General features: G+C 36.5%; 1 protein-coding gene and 1 long non-coding RNA gene across 2 annotated transcripts; both read right to left on the bottom strand.

The window, feature by feature from the left end:
- Window positions 1-6,660: 6,660 nt before the first annotated feature.
- On the bottom strand, window positions 6,661-9,960 carry LOC146139383 (uncharacterized). Its single transcript, XM_083392419.1, has 5 exons — window positions 9,765-9,960; window positions 8,655-8,673; window positions 8,304-8,498; window positions 7,773-7,904; window positions 6,661-7,169 (listed from the first exon to the last, which is right to left on the bottom strand). Exons 1-5 carry the CDS (start codon window positions 9,958-9,960, stop codon window positions 7,142-7,144), a joined length of 570 nt encoding a protein of 189 aa, XP_083248545.1. The 3' UTR covers window positions 6,661-7,141.
- A 261-nt stretch (window positions 9,961-10,221) lies between these two features.
- Window positions 10,222-12,790, bottom strand: LOC146139382 (uncharacterized). The gene is made up of 4 exons (XR_014501368.1): window positions 12,674-12,790; window positions 12,007-12,072; window positions 11,136-11,254; window positions 10,222-10,410 (listed from the first exon to the last, which is right to left on the bottom strand). It is a non-coding gene; the product is annotated as an uncharacterized LOC146139382 (long non-coding RNA).
- Between the last annotated feature and the right edge of the window lie 6,594 nt (window positions 12,791-19,384).

The following is a 19,384-nucleotide window of genomic DNA, read 5'->3' as shown; positions in this document are numbered from 1 at the left end:
GTAAATCGAAAATATTAACGGCGTCGCTTCAACAACCATGTCGAATCCTCAACGTATTCACACAGATAGAATGCTACTGCGTTGAACAAAATTGAAACCAACCTCCGTTGGTATTGAACGGAAACTAAATGCATTTCCGCCACTTTTCTGTCTGCTGGTCTTCATTGCTTATTTTGATACCACTTTTTAACCAAAAAACGAGTTTTGCTAGTTGGCACAAGAGCGCAATTTACACGGATTACTGCATAATGAGTTGAAACTGTATTGTAACTATGTTCTTTATCGGACTCCAGTCGTAAGACCGAAATTAGAACAATGCCAACGTCGGAATAATACCATAATAGGACTTATAACTAATAGTCGTAACAACGTCTAAACCGAAATTAGACCTAAAGCCATTGACATAAAACATAAATGACCAGAAAAGGGCATATACAAACTTTTACCTAACCTCAAACTCCACTCAAACTGCATTACAACTCCCCTAATAATAACAAATCCGGTGCCAAACTAGCGGTTCCAATAGTCGACAGCAAAACGAACGATGACAGACGTGTGTCCCCCAATAGTCCTTTAACCTCTCCCTACACTTTCGTTATTTTGTCCATTTTCCAAGACACGATTGGATATAATTTAGATAATTTTAGTTATTATTGTGTCGTGTATATTAGGGTACTGCGTATTTGGCTATATAATATTATTAAGTTTTTCGCTTTACATATCATTACTAATTTAAAATGAACGAGCCTTAGTTGAAAAAGGCCTGATTCACTTCCTACAAAGTATAAAAGCTTACGTTTAAAAGTGTAACACTTTTATAAATAACACAAAACTAATTGATCTAATTATCAAAAACTAAATGCTCATTATCAAAAGGCTACTGTTGTTTGTCATTTATAATTGACACTCTGGAGGTAAAATCATTAGGATTTTATTTATATTTCTAGCTAGTCCCTACTGATACAGAATCTTTCTTGTTAACATATAGATTGTAGCTCTATTCGCTTACTGTATTTGCTTTAATGAGTGCCGCTCAAATGTATAATCATGTGCAGTTTGACTAAAAAATACACTAACACAAACATTGTGTGATATAAGTATGTTTATTTTGCGGCAAACGTATGTACAGCTCGAAAATTTTCATGGGGCGTGTTTTGCACACGCGTTAACCTATATTCCACAATAAAGTTGTCAACATGTTTGGGTATACACAATAAAGGCAGTAAATTAAAAACTCGTGCACAATAAAAGACAATTCGATATAGCATCAAAGATAATAAAAAAAGGCGACAGTTAAACTGTACAATAAAAGTCCCAGTTCATCTAAAGCAGGGGTGTCCAACTCAAACATCCCGGCATGCCAATATTTATCCTATAACTTCTTCCCGTGCCAAAGTTTTGTAATATAATTCTTTCTAATAATAAAAACGTGTAGTTAGCAGTGCGCATTACTGCATCTAAATGTCCGTCGGTGAGCTGACTTCTGCTTTTTGTTTCTTCACACCAAACTTTATAGTTATGTGAAAGCCTTCACTACAATATAATGTTATAGTATTAAAAGTAATTGTTAGTTGTCGTGATTGCAGCGATTGTTTTATAATTGTTAATAAATAATGACAATTTACTGTATAACAAATTAAGTATTTTTTGACAATTGACTGAGTAACAATTTAAGTAATTTAGGGGGACTTGCGTGCCATTTTTTGTTTGGTTGCGTGCCACATTTGGCACACGTGCCGCTTGTTGGACACCCCTGATCTAAAGCCTTTTTAAGGCAGCATGTTATAGCGTAACGTTCCTTAACACGTAACCTGTTGTTGACAGTCAAACGTTTAGGCGACTGTTTGTCAAACACTCAATAGTAGTGTACATGGACCAGGCGCGGATCTAGGATTTTTGTTTAGAAGGGGCATGACATTTTTTTGAGAGGTGGCCTTAGGAACACTACGCAGCTCGTTTATTTGTTAAAATTCTAGGCATAGGCTTGGTGTTTCTTTTGTTGCAACAGCGATAGACTAACGCCAATAAAATAAACGCCTTTATTTTCCTTAAATTGACAAAACTTCATTTCCGTTGGTGCTATGAGATTCACGATGCCTTTGTAGGCTACTAAAACAGTTATTTTTCGAAACGGGTCAAGATATACTAGAAAAGTAGTAGATTTGCGCTTTTGGTTGACTGTCTGGGACTACAGTACGAATCCCAAAAAACAAATTACATTAGCGGCTAAAACAGAGCGTTTTCAGTCTACTAGCAGAGGGCGGAAAACACCTCAGGCAGCAATTGAAATCAAAGTTATGAAAACTGCAAAACATATGCTCAAACTCTTCAGAGATGTTGGCTTGTCGTGCAGCCTGGTGGCCTGTCCTGTAAAAAGATGTAGGCCTAGTCCGTTTAAAATACATGTCGCAAACGGTTTTGTGTGTTAAATATTTTTGCGAATTTTGACTAAAAAATACGCCACTCTGTCCTTATTAACAGCTTCGAAAAGGAATCTTAAATAATAAAAATATAAAGGTGTTTAGTCGGTTAATGGACTTCGTGCTCATGCTCATCTTAGTTTATGACAAAATAGACATATACGTGCTTTCAAGGCGGTTTGCTATTTATGGCTAACAGGGCAATAAATCGGCAACCAAAGCTTTGTGTTGCCTATGCTTCGCAACACAACTTTGCTGCTAAAATGAAGTGGTAAATAAAATCTACGTGTAGGGTGTTTCCACAAACCTACCTGAAACGGGATTATTAGTACTTCCCAATCTGATTTGTGGGATTAGTGCTTTTAGTTATACTGTTATTCATTTTCTTGACTTGATTGATTTTATGGCCTCGGTGAATTTAATTTGCATATTACCGTGTAGGCTACGCTACAAATATTACATTTTAAAACTATGTTTTTAAATAACCAAGTCGGATTGTAAACCAACAAAAAACTTTTTCTATATTTGCTAAATAATGCACACTTATGATACCGGGCGATTGTAATTGTATGACCTGTAGTTGTTGTTCTTGTCGTACTACTTGTGGCTTCTGTCTGCGCTGTCATTGCTGCAATTGCTGTTGTTGCTGCAATTGTTGTTGTTGCTGTAATTGTTGTTGTAGTGGTAGATTTGCTCGTGGTTGTGATGGTTGAGTTTAATGCCACGCTAGGCGAAGCTAGAAAACGCACATTTGTTGCAAGAAAACTGTAAAGTTGATAACGGCTGTATAACAGTAGCAAAGAATTTGTTTTGGGAAACATTTTCTTTACCAGGATGGGATCCAGAATTTCCAACCGATCAACTAATTATTCAAAACAACACAAAATCGAGTTAAGGCTACTAAACTTTATTCTTAACCGATAGCCTAACAGCAACCATATAAATTTGATAAAATCGACATCCCTGTAAAGCCAGAACGTTGTCTTCCAAACGGTTCTGACATAGTTTATGTCTCCATCAGTGAAAATATTAAAAATTACCCCTGGGGGTAAATTTCCTCACTTTAGGGGGTAAATTAGCTATCAATCAAAATATCCACTTCAGCTGACCAGACAGAAAAATAGTGCCAGCTGTAGGTATTGGTAACATAGTTTCCTAGAACTGCTTTTTTGAAGCTAGCCTAGTACCCTATTGATTTTTTATCGTCTTGTATCGATAACGTTATGCTTCGCTAATTGATCATTTTTTTAGTTTTTTGACAATATATTTATCTTTCAGTTACTTCATTAATACGTCATTTACTGTTTGAATAAATCAGGATATTCGGGAGTTACGGCATAGATTAAGGCAGTTGTCTCCAACCTGAGGGTCGCGACCCCAAGTGAGGTCGCCTAAAATTTTCGTGGGGTCGCCATAACTCACCATATTTGTAATGTTTTAGTACGATTTATGTATTTAGTTTTCTTTACAATGAGCTATAAAATTACAATGAGCTATTGCTGTTTTAGCACTTAAAGAGTTGCTATATCAGTTAACGTACATTTGACAAAATTTTTGTTTTTTTGATTTAGTGCTGCAAATGTCGCACTTTTTTCTAAAACCACACCAAGTTACATGTACAAGTGTGTCAAACGTAGACAGTGGAGATGTTTAAAATCGTCCCTCATTTGTAACATTATAACAAATGCTGTTCATTTCTAGTAAAACATCCGCGTTTTCTGAGGTTGCATTCCACAGGCCAAATTAGAAAGCATATCCACTTACAAACACAAACAGGCGAAGAGGCTTATCGCTAAAAACATTTTTTACTTGTCATTATGAATACATTCCCCGGCAAAGTGTGCCCGTTCTGCTGCATTCTAGCACTTATTTTAACATTGCCTATAATTGTCTCCAAAATGGGGTCGCAATGTAAATTCTGATTACATCTTATTTAAATTGGGGGCGCTTATTTCAAAGATTGGAGACCACTGGAAAACGTGTCTGCGAGCAGTTTTGAAAGTTTCAATACACTTTTTGAAATTTCAGTGCTGGTTATACATGTGATTGCCTAATTTTGTCACTGGGTACGGCTTAACTGGCCAAGTTAATTTATTGTTGATCTTTTTAGTCCAACGATTAAGGCTTTATACAACTCATTGACTGATTATTATAGTCTGCAAAAGTAACAAAAAATGTAATCTTAAAAATGGCGTGTCCCAAAAGAAGAGAAAGTACCAGAAAAATAATTTGAATTTTAGATTTACATATTTTATTGAGAATGGTCTTTAAGTTCCTCAGTGTGTGTCGTGCGTGGAAACATTTTCAAACAGTACCATGAAACCGGCTCCTTTAAAAAGGCACCTAGCAAATTCTCATCCAATTAATGAGCAAAAACTGGCGTTTTTAGTCAAAACTGTCCAGTCTGAAACGAAAAAAAAATAGACCAAACTGGAATGTTTTGACAACAACTCGTTGCCAAACGCAAGGAAACCCGTCGCATTGATTATACCTGATTTTTCTAATAGATGAGAACTATTTTATATAATGGGGGGTAAATCTGATATTCATCTTTGTTAAAGGGGTAAAACATACAAAATAGGTTAAGAACCCCTGGTCTACAGTATAGAGCAGGGGTTCTTAAACTGGGGTCCATGGACCCCTTGGGGGATCCGTGAAATAGTTTTAGGCGGTGCACGAAGGCCTAATTAAAGAACTAGTGTATATTTAAAGTTATTAATTTTTCAAAGAAAACACTTTAATTAAAAATTAAACGGTTTTGCACTGAATGTATAGTTAGACTCCATTTAACTTTCACATTTTTCGGAACGAAATAACAGAGTCATGAATTCTATTTGTATAGTGATGTCAATTTATGATTTATGATTTTTCTTGTCTACCGGGGTCCATGCAAAGCAAAAAAAATTTACTGGTCCACTGTAAAAAAAGTTTAAGAACCTCGGTATAGAGGACAGAGGTAGTCATTGCGTAAAAAAGCGATATGTCAGAGTTTATCTTGAGGATTGGATTAATCATAGCTGAGTTGTGCAGTGTGCAGGTAATACACTGCATTGATGGGCAACTTTACTTTGGTTTTCTTTATTGACAATATATTTCATTGGCGTAAGGTTGCTCAAGCAGCTTTACTTATATCTCTTAACTAAGTTAGATACAGTATAGACGTAAAAACGCCAAAAATATCGTGTAGGACCAAGTTGCTCTTTACGTGTTGACAGAGTGCTTTTTTTATAGGAGCAAGTAAAATCAAATCGATTCATGTAATGCAGCTTGGTGTAATAGATTTGTTTGTTCACCCTATTGTGTAATGTCAAGTTTAGTTGATCGGTGCAGATCTGAATTACTTTAATCACATGCAAGACAAAAACGTTAAAGAAATTCCATATTTATAGGTGTGACGTGCACCATTAAGCTATATTTATTTTTGTTAATTTGTTTTTATATATTGCCACCTAATTACCCCATTAAACTATAACAGCAGTATTGCGTTACCAAAATCTAACCTATCTGAATATTCCTTTACGATTAGAGTTTCCTTTTTGGATAATGTCACAATTACTTTTGGTAATATGTCTAACTAAGGTCAGGTGATAGCAGGACACTAACTCAACGATTTAAGATGATTGATTTAAACTTTGTCTTATTTATAAATTAACTTGAAAGAACTAATCGAGTATGGGCAATCCGACCAATGCCAAATGTCCTTCAAGGAAAACAGCTGTAACATTGAATGTTGACCTTAAAATGTAAAATTTGCTGACAATGTGATTAACTATACTTTTCTATACGATTAGGTGGCATTTTTTTTATCGACCCCGAAACATAGTCTACGCCTAATTGATAGGGTTACCAATAGGCTACTACCCATTGGCGTCGGGCATCGGTATCCGATAATAATCTAGGACAGAGTTGCTAAGCTGGCCAACCACTGTTCGTAAGTATTGAATATTGAACTCAATAATGTACAATTTAATAAAAAAGTGATGAACTTTACTTTTCGATTAGATTAGGTGGCATTTTTGCGAAACTGGAAAAATAGCACATTCTTCCGCCAGCTCATTTATCTCGCCTTAAGCTTCCAAATAACTCGTTTATGCTTCCAATATGCATTTGCACTATAATATATTTTTAACAGCGTTGACATGCCCTCGTAAAGTTGTTTCTTTTCGTATTTCGACTCATGCTAAACTAGATGTGCAGCCATATAATGGGCATCTCCCCTTGTGCACTATTATCAATCGTTGGTGCCGCGGATTACGTAGCAGGTTTGGTAAGTTAAGATAAGCAAAACAAGTATAAAAACACGTTTTTCATGCAATTTGTAATGTTTAAAACATAGGAAAAGGTTATACATTTATATATATTCAGTGTTGTTCAATTGTTTCAACAGTATACTGTACAAACATGCATTAACGACTCACACATTAAATGTGCACTGAACAAAATTCACTCAAAATAAAATGCAGTCTAACTACACATAAAGAGACGAAAACATGCCATTTACAAGCATGTGTTGGTTAAACATGCATTTTTACAACACGCAACAAACACATTTCCTTAAACAAAACATGGCTGACGAAATGATCAATTTAGCTAACAGCATTTTAAAACTAGTAAAAACGCTAGCAAAAAATTTACAGGACTCGGCAAATGCTCTTTAGTCTAAAAACACTATCAAGATGATCGTTAAGACAATAAACAATCGTAATGTGTTCATCTGGGTTCTATATCCGTGTAAGGTGTTGGCTGTTGCTGTAAATATAAGTTATTGAATTAGTATAAATAAAAAAGTACATTAAAATTGACAGGTAAAACGTTGTTAGCATATATTCCATCGCGCTCACAGCTCGACATTTTTTTACTACCCAGCAAGGCTGAAGTGTTTAGTTTCAAGTTGGTTGGTAAAGAAGGTAAAGTTTAAATTTAAAGCTATTGGGCAGTGGAGAAAATAAATTTGGATCAAAACGATTTATTTCGCTTTGTGCACATTTTTGACTATCTGTGGTGCTAAATGAACCCAAAAGTAACATTCACATAGCTATAACCCATATTTTGCTGGACAGCATAATTTGCTCAGTTAAAAATGAAAATTTGTGCTTTTGATTTGGCTAATAAACAAAGAATTAAAAAAGTTTTTTTCTAATGTGTCGTGCACAACCGAAATAGCTGTAACTTGTTTTCACAGTAGGCCTACGTTATTCGCGGTTAAGTGGTATGACAATACTTTACAAGTACATGCAAATAAAGTATCATTTATTGCTTGTTTTTCCAAACATCTAACATTCTGTAGTTCTGTAACTGAAGCAACACCACCAAATGCAAAAAAACTGTAACAAATAATGTATATATATATACCAGTCGTATTGTTTGGGTTTTGTGCAGCATTCCCAGCGACTCCACCTACTACAGGAAGACCTTCTGTTGTTGTTGTTGCTGCTGCCGTTGTTGTTGCTGTTGTTGTTGCTGTTGTTGTTGCTGTTGTTGCTGCTGTTGTTGTTGTTGCTATTGATGTTGTCATAGGTAAAACAAATGTACTTTTAGAATGATAAATTATCGGAAATATTTAAAGCATCTAGACAAGCGTTGGCAGAATTTCTGTTAAAATGCCAGGAATGCGTTTTCTATTATTGCTACTTTTTCACGTGTGTGAAAATTAATTTTAATTTAGGCTGATTTTACCTAATCACTGCGCAGAATAAGACCGACTAATATGTCCAATATAAAAAAATTTTGAGTTTCTGTTCGAACGTAAGTTTGACAAGTCTTCTTAAAGCAACTTCAGTTTGTGCAAGATCAATATAGGACAATCGAGGGTATCTTTCGCCTAAATTTAATTTATCCAGGTTCTCTTTAGTACGTCCTTTGTAATGTATAGCAAGAAGTTACCTGTGCAGGTCAACGATGCTGGTGTCCATGTGTTTGTAGCAGTACACTCGGCAGTATCGGCACCAGCAGTTGCGAAGGATCCGCTGGCACAAGATGCTGTAACCTGCGTGTTGCCAGCGTAGCCAGGTGAAGCGGGAAGAGAGGGTGTAACCGACCCTCCGTTGCTTACAGTCGGAGCCGCGTCGCAATAAAACGCTACGGCAAAGCAATTATTTTACAATGTCTCTATTACAGATTTTTTTTCTGTTAGACTACCCCTAAAGCTTTCCGGTTAGAGCCTTATAAAAAAAACAACAATACAATACATTATAATACATGACGAAGTACTCTAACGTCTGTGGAGTGATTTACCTCTTAAAGACGTAAAACACTATCAAAGGAGATAAAACACTAATAAACCTAAGGATATGTAAAATTAAGTTCACCAGGTTTCTTAAGCCCGATTAGGCCAAATTTTGGATTTGAAATATGTTTAAAAAATTTGTAAAGCTGTAATTGCAATCAAGTGTGTGATACAACTGTAGAATAACCTAAAAATCTGCATTGAAATTATTAATAAAAATTTAAACAGTTGTATGTCAGTCCCTAATTTCCATATCGGTCGAAATAAAATAAGAAATTTTACAAGACGACAAATGTGCATATTAAGAATCATCACTTTCGACCAAAATGGAGTAAAAAATAGATTTTCGTCAAAGCAACGGCTATATAAAAACACTAGAAAAGCATATGTGGTGTCTGCGAAAAGGCTATTAGCGAAATAAGGCGAATGAATCAGAATTGTAGTACACAAGGTTAGGCTAAACAAATCGAGCCTGTAGTGAGCTTCAAACTCACGATCTCCGGCCAAACCGGGACCGTCGCTCATATGTGTACGCATGGCCAGTTTGGGAGTTGGCGAGAAACGACGATAGAATTATTGTGGTTGTTGCATCCTGTTTGCAGGGCTGCGAAGTCGGTTAAAAATAACCGGAGTCCGACTAATTGTTTTGCCGTAGCGTTTTATTTCCAAAAAAATTAACTTATTTTAAACCGACTTTGCAGCCCTGCAGACAGGATCCGACTCAGGTTAAATGTGCGATTTCGTCGAGTCCCGACTCCGTCTCAGACTCTATACAGCCTGTATTTATCCCTTTTTACTTAACTAAAATAACGTGGATATTCAGCAATCCACTTATAGGGGTGCTATATATTTTATCCATTCACAATACATGGTTGGAAAATATTATACCATATGCTATTCCACTTTACAATTTCCAGTTGGCGGCCATATCAGTTTTGAAATTTGGTACTGCGCATGCGCCTGTCGGATTCGGGACTCGGGTAGTTTTACGAGGTCTTACTCGAGTCCCGAGTCCGACTCCAGCAAAACAAACTGACTCCCCGAGTCCCGAGTCCGGACTCCTACTTCGCAGCCCTGCCTGTTTGTACACAGAACTTTTTGTATATGAAAGGCTTTACCTGTGCATTCCAGAGAGGTCGGATCCCAAGTGTTTGTAGCCGTGCAAAGTGACGAGGTAGCAGCACCAGCGGCCGACTGATGGCCGGTGATGCAAGCCAGTGTGACCGTACCAATGTAACCTCCAGAAGGCATTGTCGGAAATGTAGCTTGGGTGAGGGTGGGTTGAGCGTTGCATGTGGCAGCTATAACATACATTATATCAAGTTGTTGGGTGCGTCCTATTTTTGACTTCACCGATTGAAATGCTGCCGCCTAAAGCTTTAGGTGTCCGATACGGATCGGATTTTATACCGCATTCCAAGTACTATAGTGTCGGTAGTCGTCCGATCCTAAGTTTGTATCGGCGCCGATCTAATAATAAATTTATTTAGGACATTCAGACAATCCGCAAGTAAGTGGCCATAGTAAACACGTAGAAGAAAGAAGATTTCAATAATTGTAAGAAGTTACCTGAGCAAGTCAACGACGCTGGTGTCCATGTGTTTGCCGCGGTACACTCAGCAGTATTGGAACCCGCAGTTGCGACGAATCCACTGGCACACACTACTGTTACCTGTGTGTTGCCAGCGTAGCCAGGTGAAGCGGGTAGAGAGGGTGTAACCGATCCTCCGTTGCTCACAGTCGGAGCCGCGTCGCAATAAAAAGCTACGGCAAAACAGTGATAAAAGTGTTTTCGACTGTTAAATGAAGGTATGAATAGGCGTTTAAATTAATTACGACAGCTAACTATAAGTAATTTTACAATAGCGAAACGCCGGAGCAGTGTATTGAGCATTTTCGGTTGTCACTAAGCAAAATATGCGACGATGTCTAAACTGCGGTGTTTGTTATATCTAAAAATAGACTAGTTCAATTTTTACGCATTTTATAACAAAATGTTGTAGCGCGAATCTAACTTTTTATTAAGCATTTTTTAGTTGGGCATGTATTAATCTAAGTAAGCACAGTTCGCGCTATTGAACTTGGCTTTGTGCCACTAAGCACTATAATACTTAAATGTTTTCTCTTGGGATATGGGGTTAGTTTCAAGAAAATCCATTGACGAAACAAAGCGACCTATAGATACGCTCTTAGTTGTCATCAATATCTAAAAGTGCGCTGGTTGGCGGAATCGCTTTAAGGTTGCTTTAAACGCCCCAAAATTTGTAGTTAAATTCCTCTCCAAACACTATAATATCAGCTTTTATTCAGCAAATAGTTTGTAGTATTTATGCACTTATTGTACCATGATTTTTAAAGTGTTCTTGCTTAAAAATTTGATTTATTATTTGAAGCAAAAGGTTCGGCTATAGGTAAAATAGAACCACTGCTTTAAGCTTTAGTGTTGCCGCCTCGCAGTCTTGCTTTGTGCTTATTTCAGGTAAGCTTACATGGGGCAGGTTCAGCGCAGAGCTGATCAACACAAACAAGTCCTGTTGCGCAGTTTGAACATGGTGTGCCGCTTGTGTACGGTTTGTCGGCCACTAAGATGCTCCCCGGTTGAAGAGTCCTGCAATTTTAGCAATGATTCTAAATTTTTTTCAGGATAAAGCCATACATAAAACACATTTTATCATCACTTGATTTTTACACTGATGATGGCATGAGTTATTGCTGAAACGTCTGTAAATTGCGAAATGTCGCTTTTATCAATATTATGGCTTTTATATTTTTATTGAAGTTACATTGTTTTATGTTCACTGTTCTGGCGTTTTAAGCTGCCAAAGGGACAAAGCTTATAAAAAACCCAACGAAAAAATTGACGTCCATAACTAAAGAACGCGCTCTTAGAAGTGAAGAAAGCGGTGAGATATTTATAAATATATATAATTTTTCTTTTTTTACTTTTTTTTAATACATTTTTTTATGTTTTAATTTTTTTATTGGGATTTCAATGCACTCTCTTGGACGTTGAAACAAAGGAAAACCTAGGGCAATTCTAGGGGAGCGATCATAGTGATCTTGTAACACCCATATAATTTTCTACCAAAAAAATCCGGTGTCTTATTTGCTGTTTTAAAATGACAAATGTTACATGGGTTTTTTTTATTCTATCTTTCAAAAGATTAACATCGGTTTAGAGGGGCAGAATAAAGTTTGCTTCTGATACTTTCAAGGCCGTTTTGTCACCAATGCGAAATGTTTATAACATTCCAAAGCGTTACAACTACATGATATGGCTATTTAACACAAAGTTTTCTATACTGTTGTATATAGCCTATATATAGTTTGCCAATGTTCCTTTCCATCACGAAAACCTACTGTGTGTTTCCGGGTTCTCCGTAATGACAAACGATGACGTAACCTTGTCCTGACGATAGAAGGTTGCTGAAAAAAAGAAAATCCCTGTATTAAGGTCAAATTTGTTTTCGGTTATTTAATCAACTCTAAAGTAGCGTCGCTAAACAAGGAGTTGTCTCATCATTGTTGTTAAACGTGCTGTGACGTAACGGTTTTCAAAAATATGACGTTAAGTTATTGGCCACGTCATTGTGTACATGCGAAGAGGCGAAAAGTATTGGACGAATGTCGTTTAAATGTGCGAAACACTAATTAAACTATGGCCCTAAATGCCCGTTTTGTTAAATGTTATGTAAAACTTTCGACTATCGTTAAAAGCAATGCTTTGTGTTTCTTGTATAAAATAAAGCATGCCATAAAAAGCTAAAATTTTCCCACAAAAAATAAACTAAATTGGACTAAATAGGGTGGTCGTGAGTCCAACTTGAATCGTGGGGACAAATCCAAAATACGTTTTTTAAGTACAAGTAATTTCTGAACATTTAAACCTGTATTTATTTTATGCAAATGAAGCAAAAGCGTTCTTTAGTGTACCCGAAATAGATCAGGTGTTTTAAGTACACATCAGGGCCCCGCGAAATATATCAATATAATGCATAGGAGGTTGCAAAGTATTTGGTATATTTACTTGCACAGGGCACCGGCACATCCAATCTTGTACGAAGTGGCCCACACCACCTGTGTATAATGGCCGCACTTTTGGCCAGCAACACATTCGCCGGTGGAGTAAGTGTAATCAGACACCTTAAAGAAAAAGAAAAACTCGAGTTGCATCGTTCATAGGTGGATATCAATTGTCCTATACCCTCTTCCTACAGTTTTAGGAGCTAATTAGGCTATTTACGTCACCTTTCAAATGAAAAGTTTTCAGGCCTAAATTAGTTCTTTCAGATTCGCTGATAGGGCTATATGACAAACTCGTTTATTGCCTTTATTGATTTTTCTGATTTTTCAATTTAAATTGTACATAAAGCGTTAATGCAATATGACGTTTTATAGTTAAGGTCAGGCCTCGCTAAAACTAATTGGAAGCTATTTCTCTCTTGTTTTGATAGAATTTAGTCCTAAACAAACACCAAAAACACCAAATTTCTGAAAGAACTATGCATCTCTGCCAGATTTGATAAAATAAAACCTTTTACTATTCAAAAATTCTTCCTTACTTCATTATACCAGTCTTGCACTGTTTGGTTTGGGTTGAATTGTCCTGATCTGGCAATATTTTCGCCGACTGACGAGAAATCAGCGGTGTTCAGTCCTTCGCTGTGCTCAAAGTTGCATTCCCTTTAAACGAGTTTATGAAAATGTTTGCTTTGCACAGTAGGAAGTAAAATAAATCCTTGACATGTATGTCTGAAGTTAGGTGAATATCGTTAAGTACAATAAGAGGTTCGTCGGTACTACATACAAAAAAAAAATATATATTATATTATATATATATATGACGAGAAAGTTTGTATTGGAATAATTTTCTTGCCGAAATTCACATGTTCGATGTAGTACACAAATATGCAAACCCTGGGTTAACCATTTAAAGATTTTGCGGGATGGCCTAATGAAAAAAAATGGCCTGAAAGCAAAATATTTTTCTACCAACTTACTTTAATGCAGTGGTCGGCAAACTGTGGACCGCGGCCCAAATGTGAGCCGCAGAGCCATTTTTAGTGGGCCGCAAGTTACTTTTGAATAGCTTAATGTTATCTTGTAGCGGTGGGCCGCGTGACAGCCGTACATTCATTGCACTATGTTTTAAAATTACATGTAGCTTAAAGTTTTTTATACTGTCTCAGCGTGGTTCAGACCCACGTGCCAAATATGGTCCGGAGTAGGCCTACCTGTCGAACTATGTTTTTTGGCCAACTTTAACTACCAAAAACAAATTTTTTTGCGCTTTGCGCGTAGATTTTACGTTTTACAGTATGTTTACATCATGATGGCAGTGACAGTCCATCAAGGCGCCTTTTAATACTTCACCTTCAAACAAATATTCTTAATTCTCCACTGTTTTCCTGCTGGTTTACATAGTGAGCCTTCAATAGCTCTGATAAGTGTACTTTGGGCCGCGACAAAAAAGTTTGCCAACCACTGCTTTAATGTGTATAAATTTGCGAGCAAGTTTTTTTTTTTACTTTTCGTAAACACTTTTTTATACAGTTTGTTATAGCAAAACAAATGTGGTTGTTATTTTTTAGCTGTTTGCAACACTGGGCAAATGTAAAGCTTTTTGATTTTGTTAGGTGAATTTGAGGTTGCTACACTTTCGTTCTATTGTAGATACCGCTTTTTCACTAATTTCAAACTTATGTTAAAACACAGGGACAGGGGTGAAATTTTTAACCAGGCAATCCTTTTATCTCCTTAAATGTATTTCAACTAAGATTATACTTGCATCTTTGTGCACTACATCATACAAAAACAGCAGATTTCCTACGATTACATAGGGAAAATTATTACACTTACATTCCTACACAGGGGCGACTTTAATCTTGATACGTCGCCAGGTTACGGATTAGAGTACAAAGGATGAAAAATATTGCTTTACATTCAGGAATAATGTTGTAAGTCTGACTTTGATATCAAAATGACAGATCACCTTGGTTGCAATAATACCCACTATATCCATAGACCCATTCGTCCGACAAAAATTGAAAACGATTGGCTGATTGGGAAGAAAAGCAATTTCGATCTACTCGGCCTTTTTGGCTTTTAAATTCATTATCAAGCTCAAATCATAGATAACATATGGAAACTAAACCATATTTATCCCTTTCCTTAGATCAGCTATGGGGTGTGATCGAGATCTTCGCTTATTAGATGCTGGTTGTTTACTTATGCCAAGAACGCGGCATGTTTCACCAGAGTTGTAATGATTTAAGACATTGACCTAATCTAAGTCACTGTTTGTAATGACTTGACTTAAGTCTTTTAACCAAAATGATTTGACTTGACTTAAGTCTTTTGGATTAATAACTTGACTTGGACTTCATTTTGTCGAAAAACAAGTGTTTTTCATTAAAATGTATTTCAAGTTTTGCACACTAAACACTTTTACTGCTGTATATTGCGTTTGTGTTATTAAGTTAAATTGTTGCTTATATTTGGACGAGTTTACCAATTTTAATAGTTTAACCGTTTACATGTCAATGACATGACTTGGATTGACTTGCGCTCATATTGACTTGTCTGGAACTTGTCTTGGGCAACCGATGATTTGGACTGGCACTTGACTTGTTATTTTTACAAAAGACTTGACTTGGATTTAAAGTATTTTAAAATGACTTCTTTATAACACTGCGTATTATTAATACAGGTGCGCTGTACCTGTAAAATCTTTTTAAACTCACTCGGCGTATCCGGTAGCCAGATCAGCCAGCGCGTCATCCCACGATACCTCCCTGATGTTGCTTGCAGTTGGATTGCTGACAGTCCTGCGCAATATGTTGTGCCTGTTGACGAAGTCCTGCTTATTTGCGGCCGTGATGGGCCAAGAAACTACCAAGTCACTTGCAACTCTTTTCTGTCGCTGGCGGCCTGAAATTAAAAAGCTGAACGCTACTGCGTGTCGTCGTTTCACAAGATCGCCGAACGCTATTGCGATGGTAACTTGTTTAAAACGTCATATTTATAAAGCGAACAAAACCAGAATAATCTATAATACCAAAGCATTAAGACGAAATACCTAGGCTTGTCATACGCCCTGGTTTAGCTGGGACAGTCCCGGTTTTAAGGCCTTGTCCCGGTGTCCCACCCGGTTAACCAATTTGTCCCGGATTTTTTAATTTGAGATTTACAAAACAAAAATTAACAAATGCCTTGAGTTAGCCATTTAGCAATTCTTTCTCAAAACTCAGTTAAACTTTTTCTTTTCGTTTTTGATTGGTAAGGCTGTCAAGCAAATTTTTTTAACATAAATTAATTATTTTCCCGCAGGTGTTAAGAAATATTTTTCTGGGGATGAGGTTGCTGGGACTAGATCCTTTTTTGTGTGTGGTGAGTAAAACAAATTAAATGGATATCATCCGGCGGGTGCTGGGATTTATCTTTTTAAGGAAGGTAAGCGAGCGCCGTCGCAAACCGGTCACCGTTAAGCAATTTTTATTTTCAAGGATTTTTTTCACGTATGACGCAGTTTTAATGACGGTATTATTTGCTTGAATATTACGCAAGTCGAAACAATTGCTGTTAAAACTTAAAATTTAACGTTTCTTAGTAATTCTGGATCGATAAGTGTCGCGGGTTTTCAGCATTACAAATCAAAATGCATTACAAATCAAATTAAAGTCATAACATACTGATTGCCTTAATAGAAATCAGTTTTAATGTTTCCAACTTGAGACTTATATGTTTGAGAACTTCTTGATGTCTGTTACCGCGACAAATTTAGGTAGAGTTCGCAAAATTTGGCATTTAATGCGGCGATTTTACTAGTAACCAACTTTTAGGTTCAAACGAGATTTTACTTACGTTGGACGCAGTTTGGTAGGCCTACAAGGATTACGAATTTGCTGAATATCACGCAATGCGAACAATGGCTGCTATAAAACATATGGGTTTTACGTTAGTGACTGGTTCCCTATTGATATATGTCACTGGTTTTTGTTAGGTAAAATATGTTTAACGTGTTTAGCCGTTGGGTATTTAGTCGTTCAACTTCAAATAAGCACACATTATTTGCAATTTTGTTTCAACAAAATGTAGAATTTCATTTTTTCGAAGACGAACAATTAGATGTTTCACAATCACGCAGATAAATGCGATAATTCATAACACGCCATCCGATTAAATGCTGCTTCCACACAGGCTAAAGTATGTAGCTCCATTTGTGGGGAATCATTATTTAACCCATTTCAGCCACAATAAGCAAAAAAAATAGTCAAGGGACGACCAACATATATGCTGTATAACAATTAACGATCAGAGAAATTTCATGTTTTATTTAGAAAAAATTAAAATGTTTACGACTTTACACACTAGTTAGCACTTAAGCCAGGATATTACGCTATAGAGCCGCATCCTACTTTAATTGTAGAAAGTATTTACCCGACTCATTTTATTCACAATACACACATTACTTTCGGTTACAATTTAAATTACTTAGACAAACCACCCTTAAAAATAGAGCCCTGAAAAATACCCCCTGACAAAATATAAAGCAATCGCAACCCCGTTAAGATAACTATTTGCATTAAATTATTTTGTATTAGGTCTACATTAAGTTTATTTGCAGTTTTCAACATGCGTCCCGGATTTACGCTTCTAAAAAATGGCAAGCCTACAAATACCTAACAAAGCCAATTTCTCAATAGTATCCACTACAGAATAATATATATAAGTCTAAATAAGACCCAGACCTCTCCGAATAAGTTCTAAATTGATTAGAATTAGGCCTAAGTGGCCAAAATAACGCCCGGAACTATAGAAAGGGGGCATGGGACGATCGGGGGCCGTCGGTTCGGCATCGGTCGTTTTGTTGTCGACCGTGCAGAAAGCTAAATCACTTAAAAATAAATTTATATACTTTTGTATACCTTTTTTGATTTATTATTACAAGAGGTATGCCAATATGTGGAAAAAGCGCAGAAAGCTGTTATTCCTATCGCCTTGGCCGCAAAACCTGTTAGCAAAAACTGCTATATAAAGTTAACTGACCTAAAGACAAAAATGGCACACAGGGCTCGAATGGGTTGCCGAAACTTTGCGGAAGAAATATAATTGCCGGAGGGTCATTTTGATTAATATCATGCCTGGTAACAACAGTTTATATATTGGAAGAAAGCAAATAGCGTGTTAGGTTTGGTTGTCAATCACGACTAGAACAAAAAGGTTTGCGGAAGTTACAAAATTTGCAAATCGAAAAAAATCGATATGTTGGAAAAGGGTAAAGTTGCGAAATCATTCCTCGTTCTATTATAGGTGCCGGCGTGCAGGCGACCAACGTCATCATGTGAAAAAGTAAAACTATAATTTGTCTATAAGGTTAACACGTATTAGTTGTTTTACTTCAACGCTCGCTATCATTCAGTGTGTAAAATCTTCTTGCGCACACAAATATGCTCGAATCGAAAACAGCATTTCCCTTAGAAAATCGACATTTTTATTAGCCCCCAAAGTTCCACTTAATAACAACACGTGCTGAATTAGAAAAATTGCTTACCTTCGATTGGACTCGGTACTTTTAGGCCGCTTTCCACAGTTGCAATCGCCAGTGAAAGTAAGATAAACGCTGCTTTCAACACAAGATGCATTCTTGTCGTTTCGTTACCTAAAGGCTAATTTAAACAAATAGTGAACTTGTTCCTGTAAGTTGTGAATAAAACTTTTAAAACGTGAATTTGTGAAGAAAACTAGGCAACAGATATATGTGGTTTACAGGTGACTGTAAAAACAAAGTCGTGAAATTTTTTAACAATCGCAGTCTAACATAAATCGCACATAGACAATTAAACAAACAAAAAAAAATAGATTCGCTGTATTTAAAGCCGTCATACATTCTTGCTTACTGCAATTTTCAAGAAGGCTCCACAGAAACGGCAATAAGGTCAGACTGGTGTATATTTAAATCATCCCTTCTTGACCTGGACTAAATTTCCGCGATTTAGAGGGTACATTCAAGATTAGGTATTTAAGCTCTGAATATTATGGTTCCGTTTTCTTTAACTAACCTATATATGAAGCGGCTTCTCTGCATTGCTTACCATAACATTTAAGCACAAAACTGACTTGAATCTGATATTTGTTGTGCGTTATCTACTACTTTAGCAGACATTAAACAACTCGTTGCCAAACAACAAGTAAGTAAGTAAGTAATGTTTATTTTTCCGTTAGCGCTTAAATTAAAATACTCAAGTAAGCTATAACAAAAAACAAATTCACGCGCGATACGGCCGGAGCAGCGAAGGGTCCAATGGACCTTCCAGTCAGCTGCACGGTAAAGGGTAAAATTAAATTAACTTAAAATAAGGCAAAACTTTTTAACAAATATATAAATAGAGCACATAAAAATGTGAAAACAGTACATGCGTTTTATAAGTATGAAAATAACAACGAACGTTGTGAACATAACAACTCAGCAACACGAGGTTTGAGAGACAAGGTCCAGAAGCATAACAATAAATCGAAGCAATCAATGGCTATCATAAGCAGGAAAAAAGACAAGAAATCAGTGGCGGCTTATCAGGACAGCCGTCTTACTGAATATAACTGATGTAGGCTATCAAATGAGCATCACTTTATATATGGGGGTTCGTCTGATAGTAGTCTTTGGTAGAAGGGTAAAACATACAAAAAAGGTTAAAAATCCCTGATTTAAATGGTGTACACCTAAAATGTTTGCCTTGTT

This window comes from Ascidiella aspersa, chromosome 6, assembly GCF_963924565.1.
Source record: "Ascidiella aspersa chromosome 6, kaAscAspe10.2, whole genome shotgun sequence".
Taxonomy (NCBI): Eukaryota; Metazoa; Chordata; class Ascidiacea; order Phlebobranchia; family Ascidiidae; genus Ascidiella; species Ascidiella aspersa.
The sequence above is the reverse complement of the archived record's forward strand: the minus strand, read 5'-3'. Positions and strand labels throughout refer to the sequence as shown.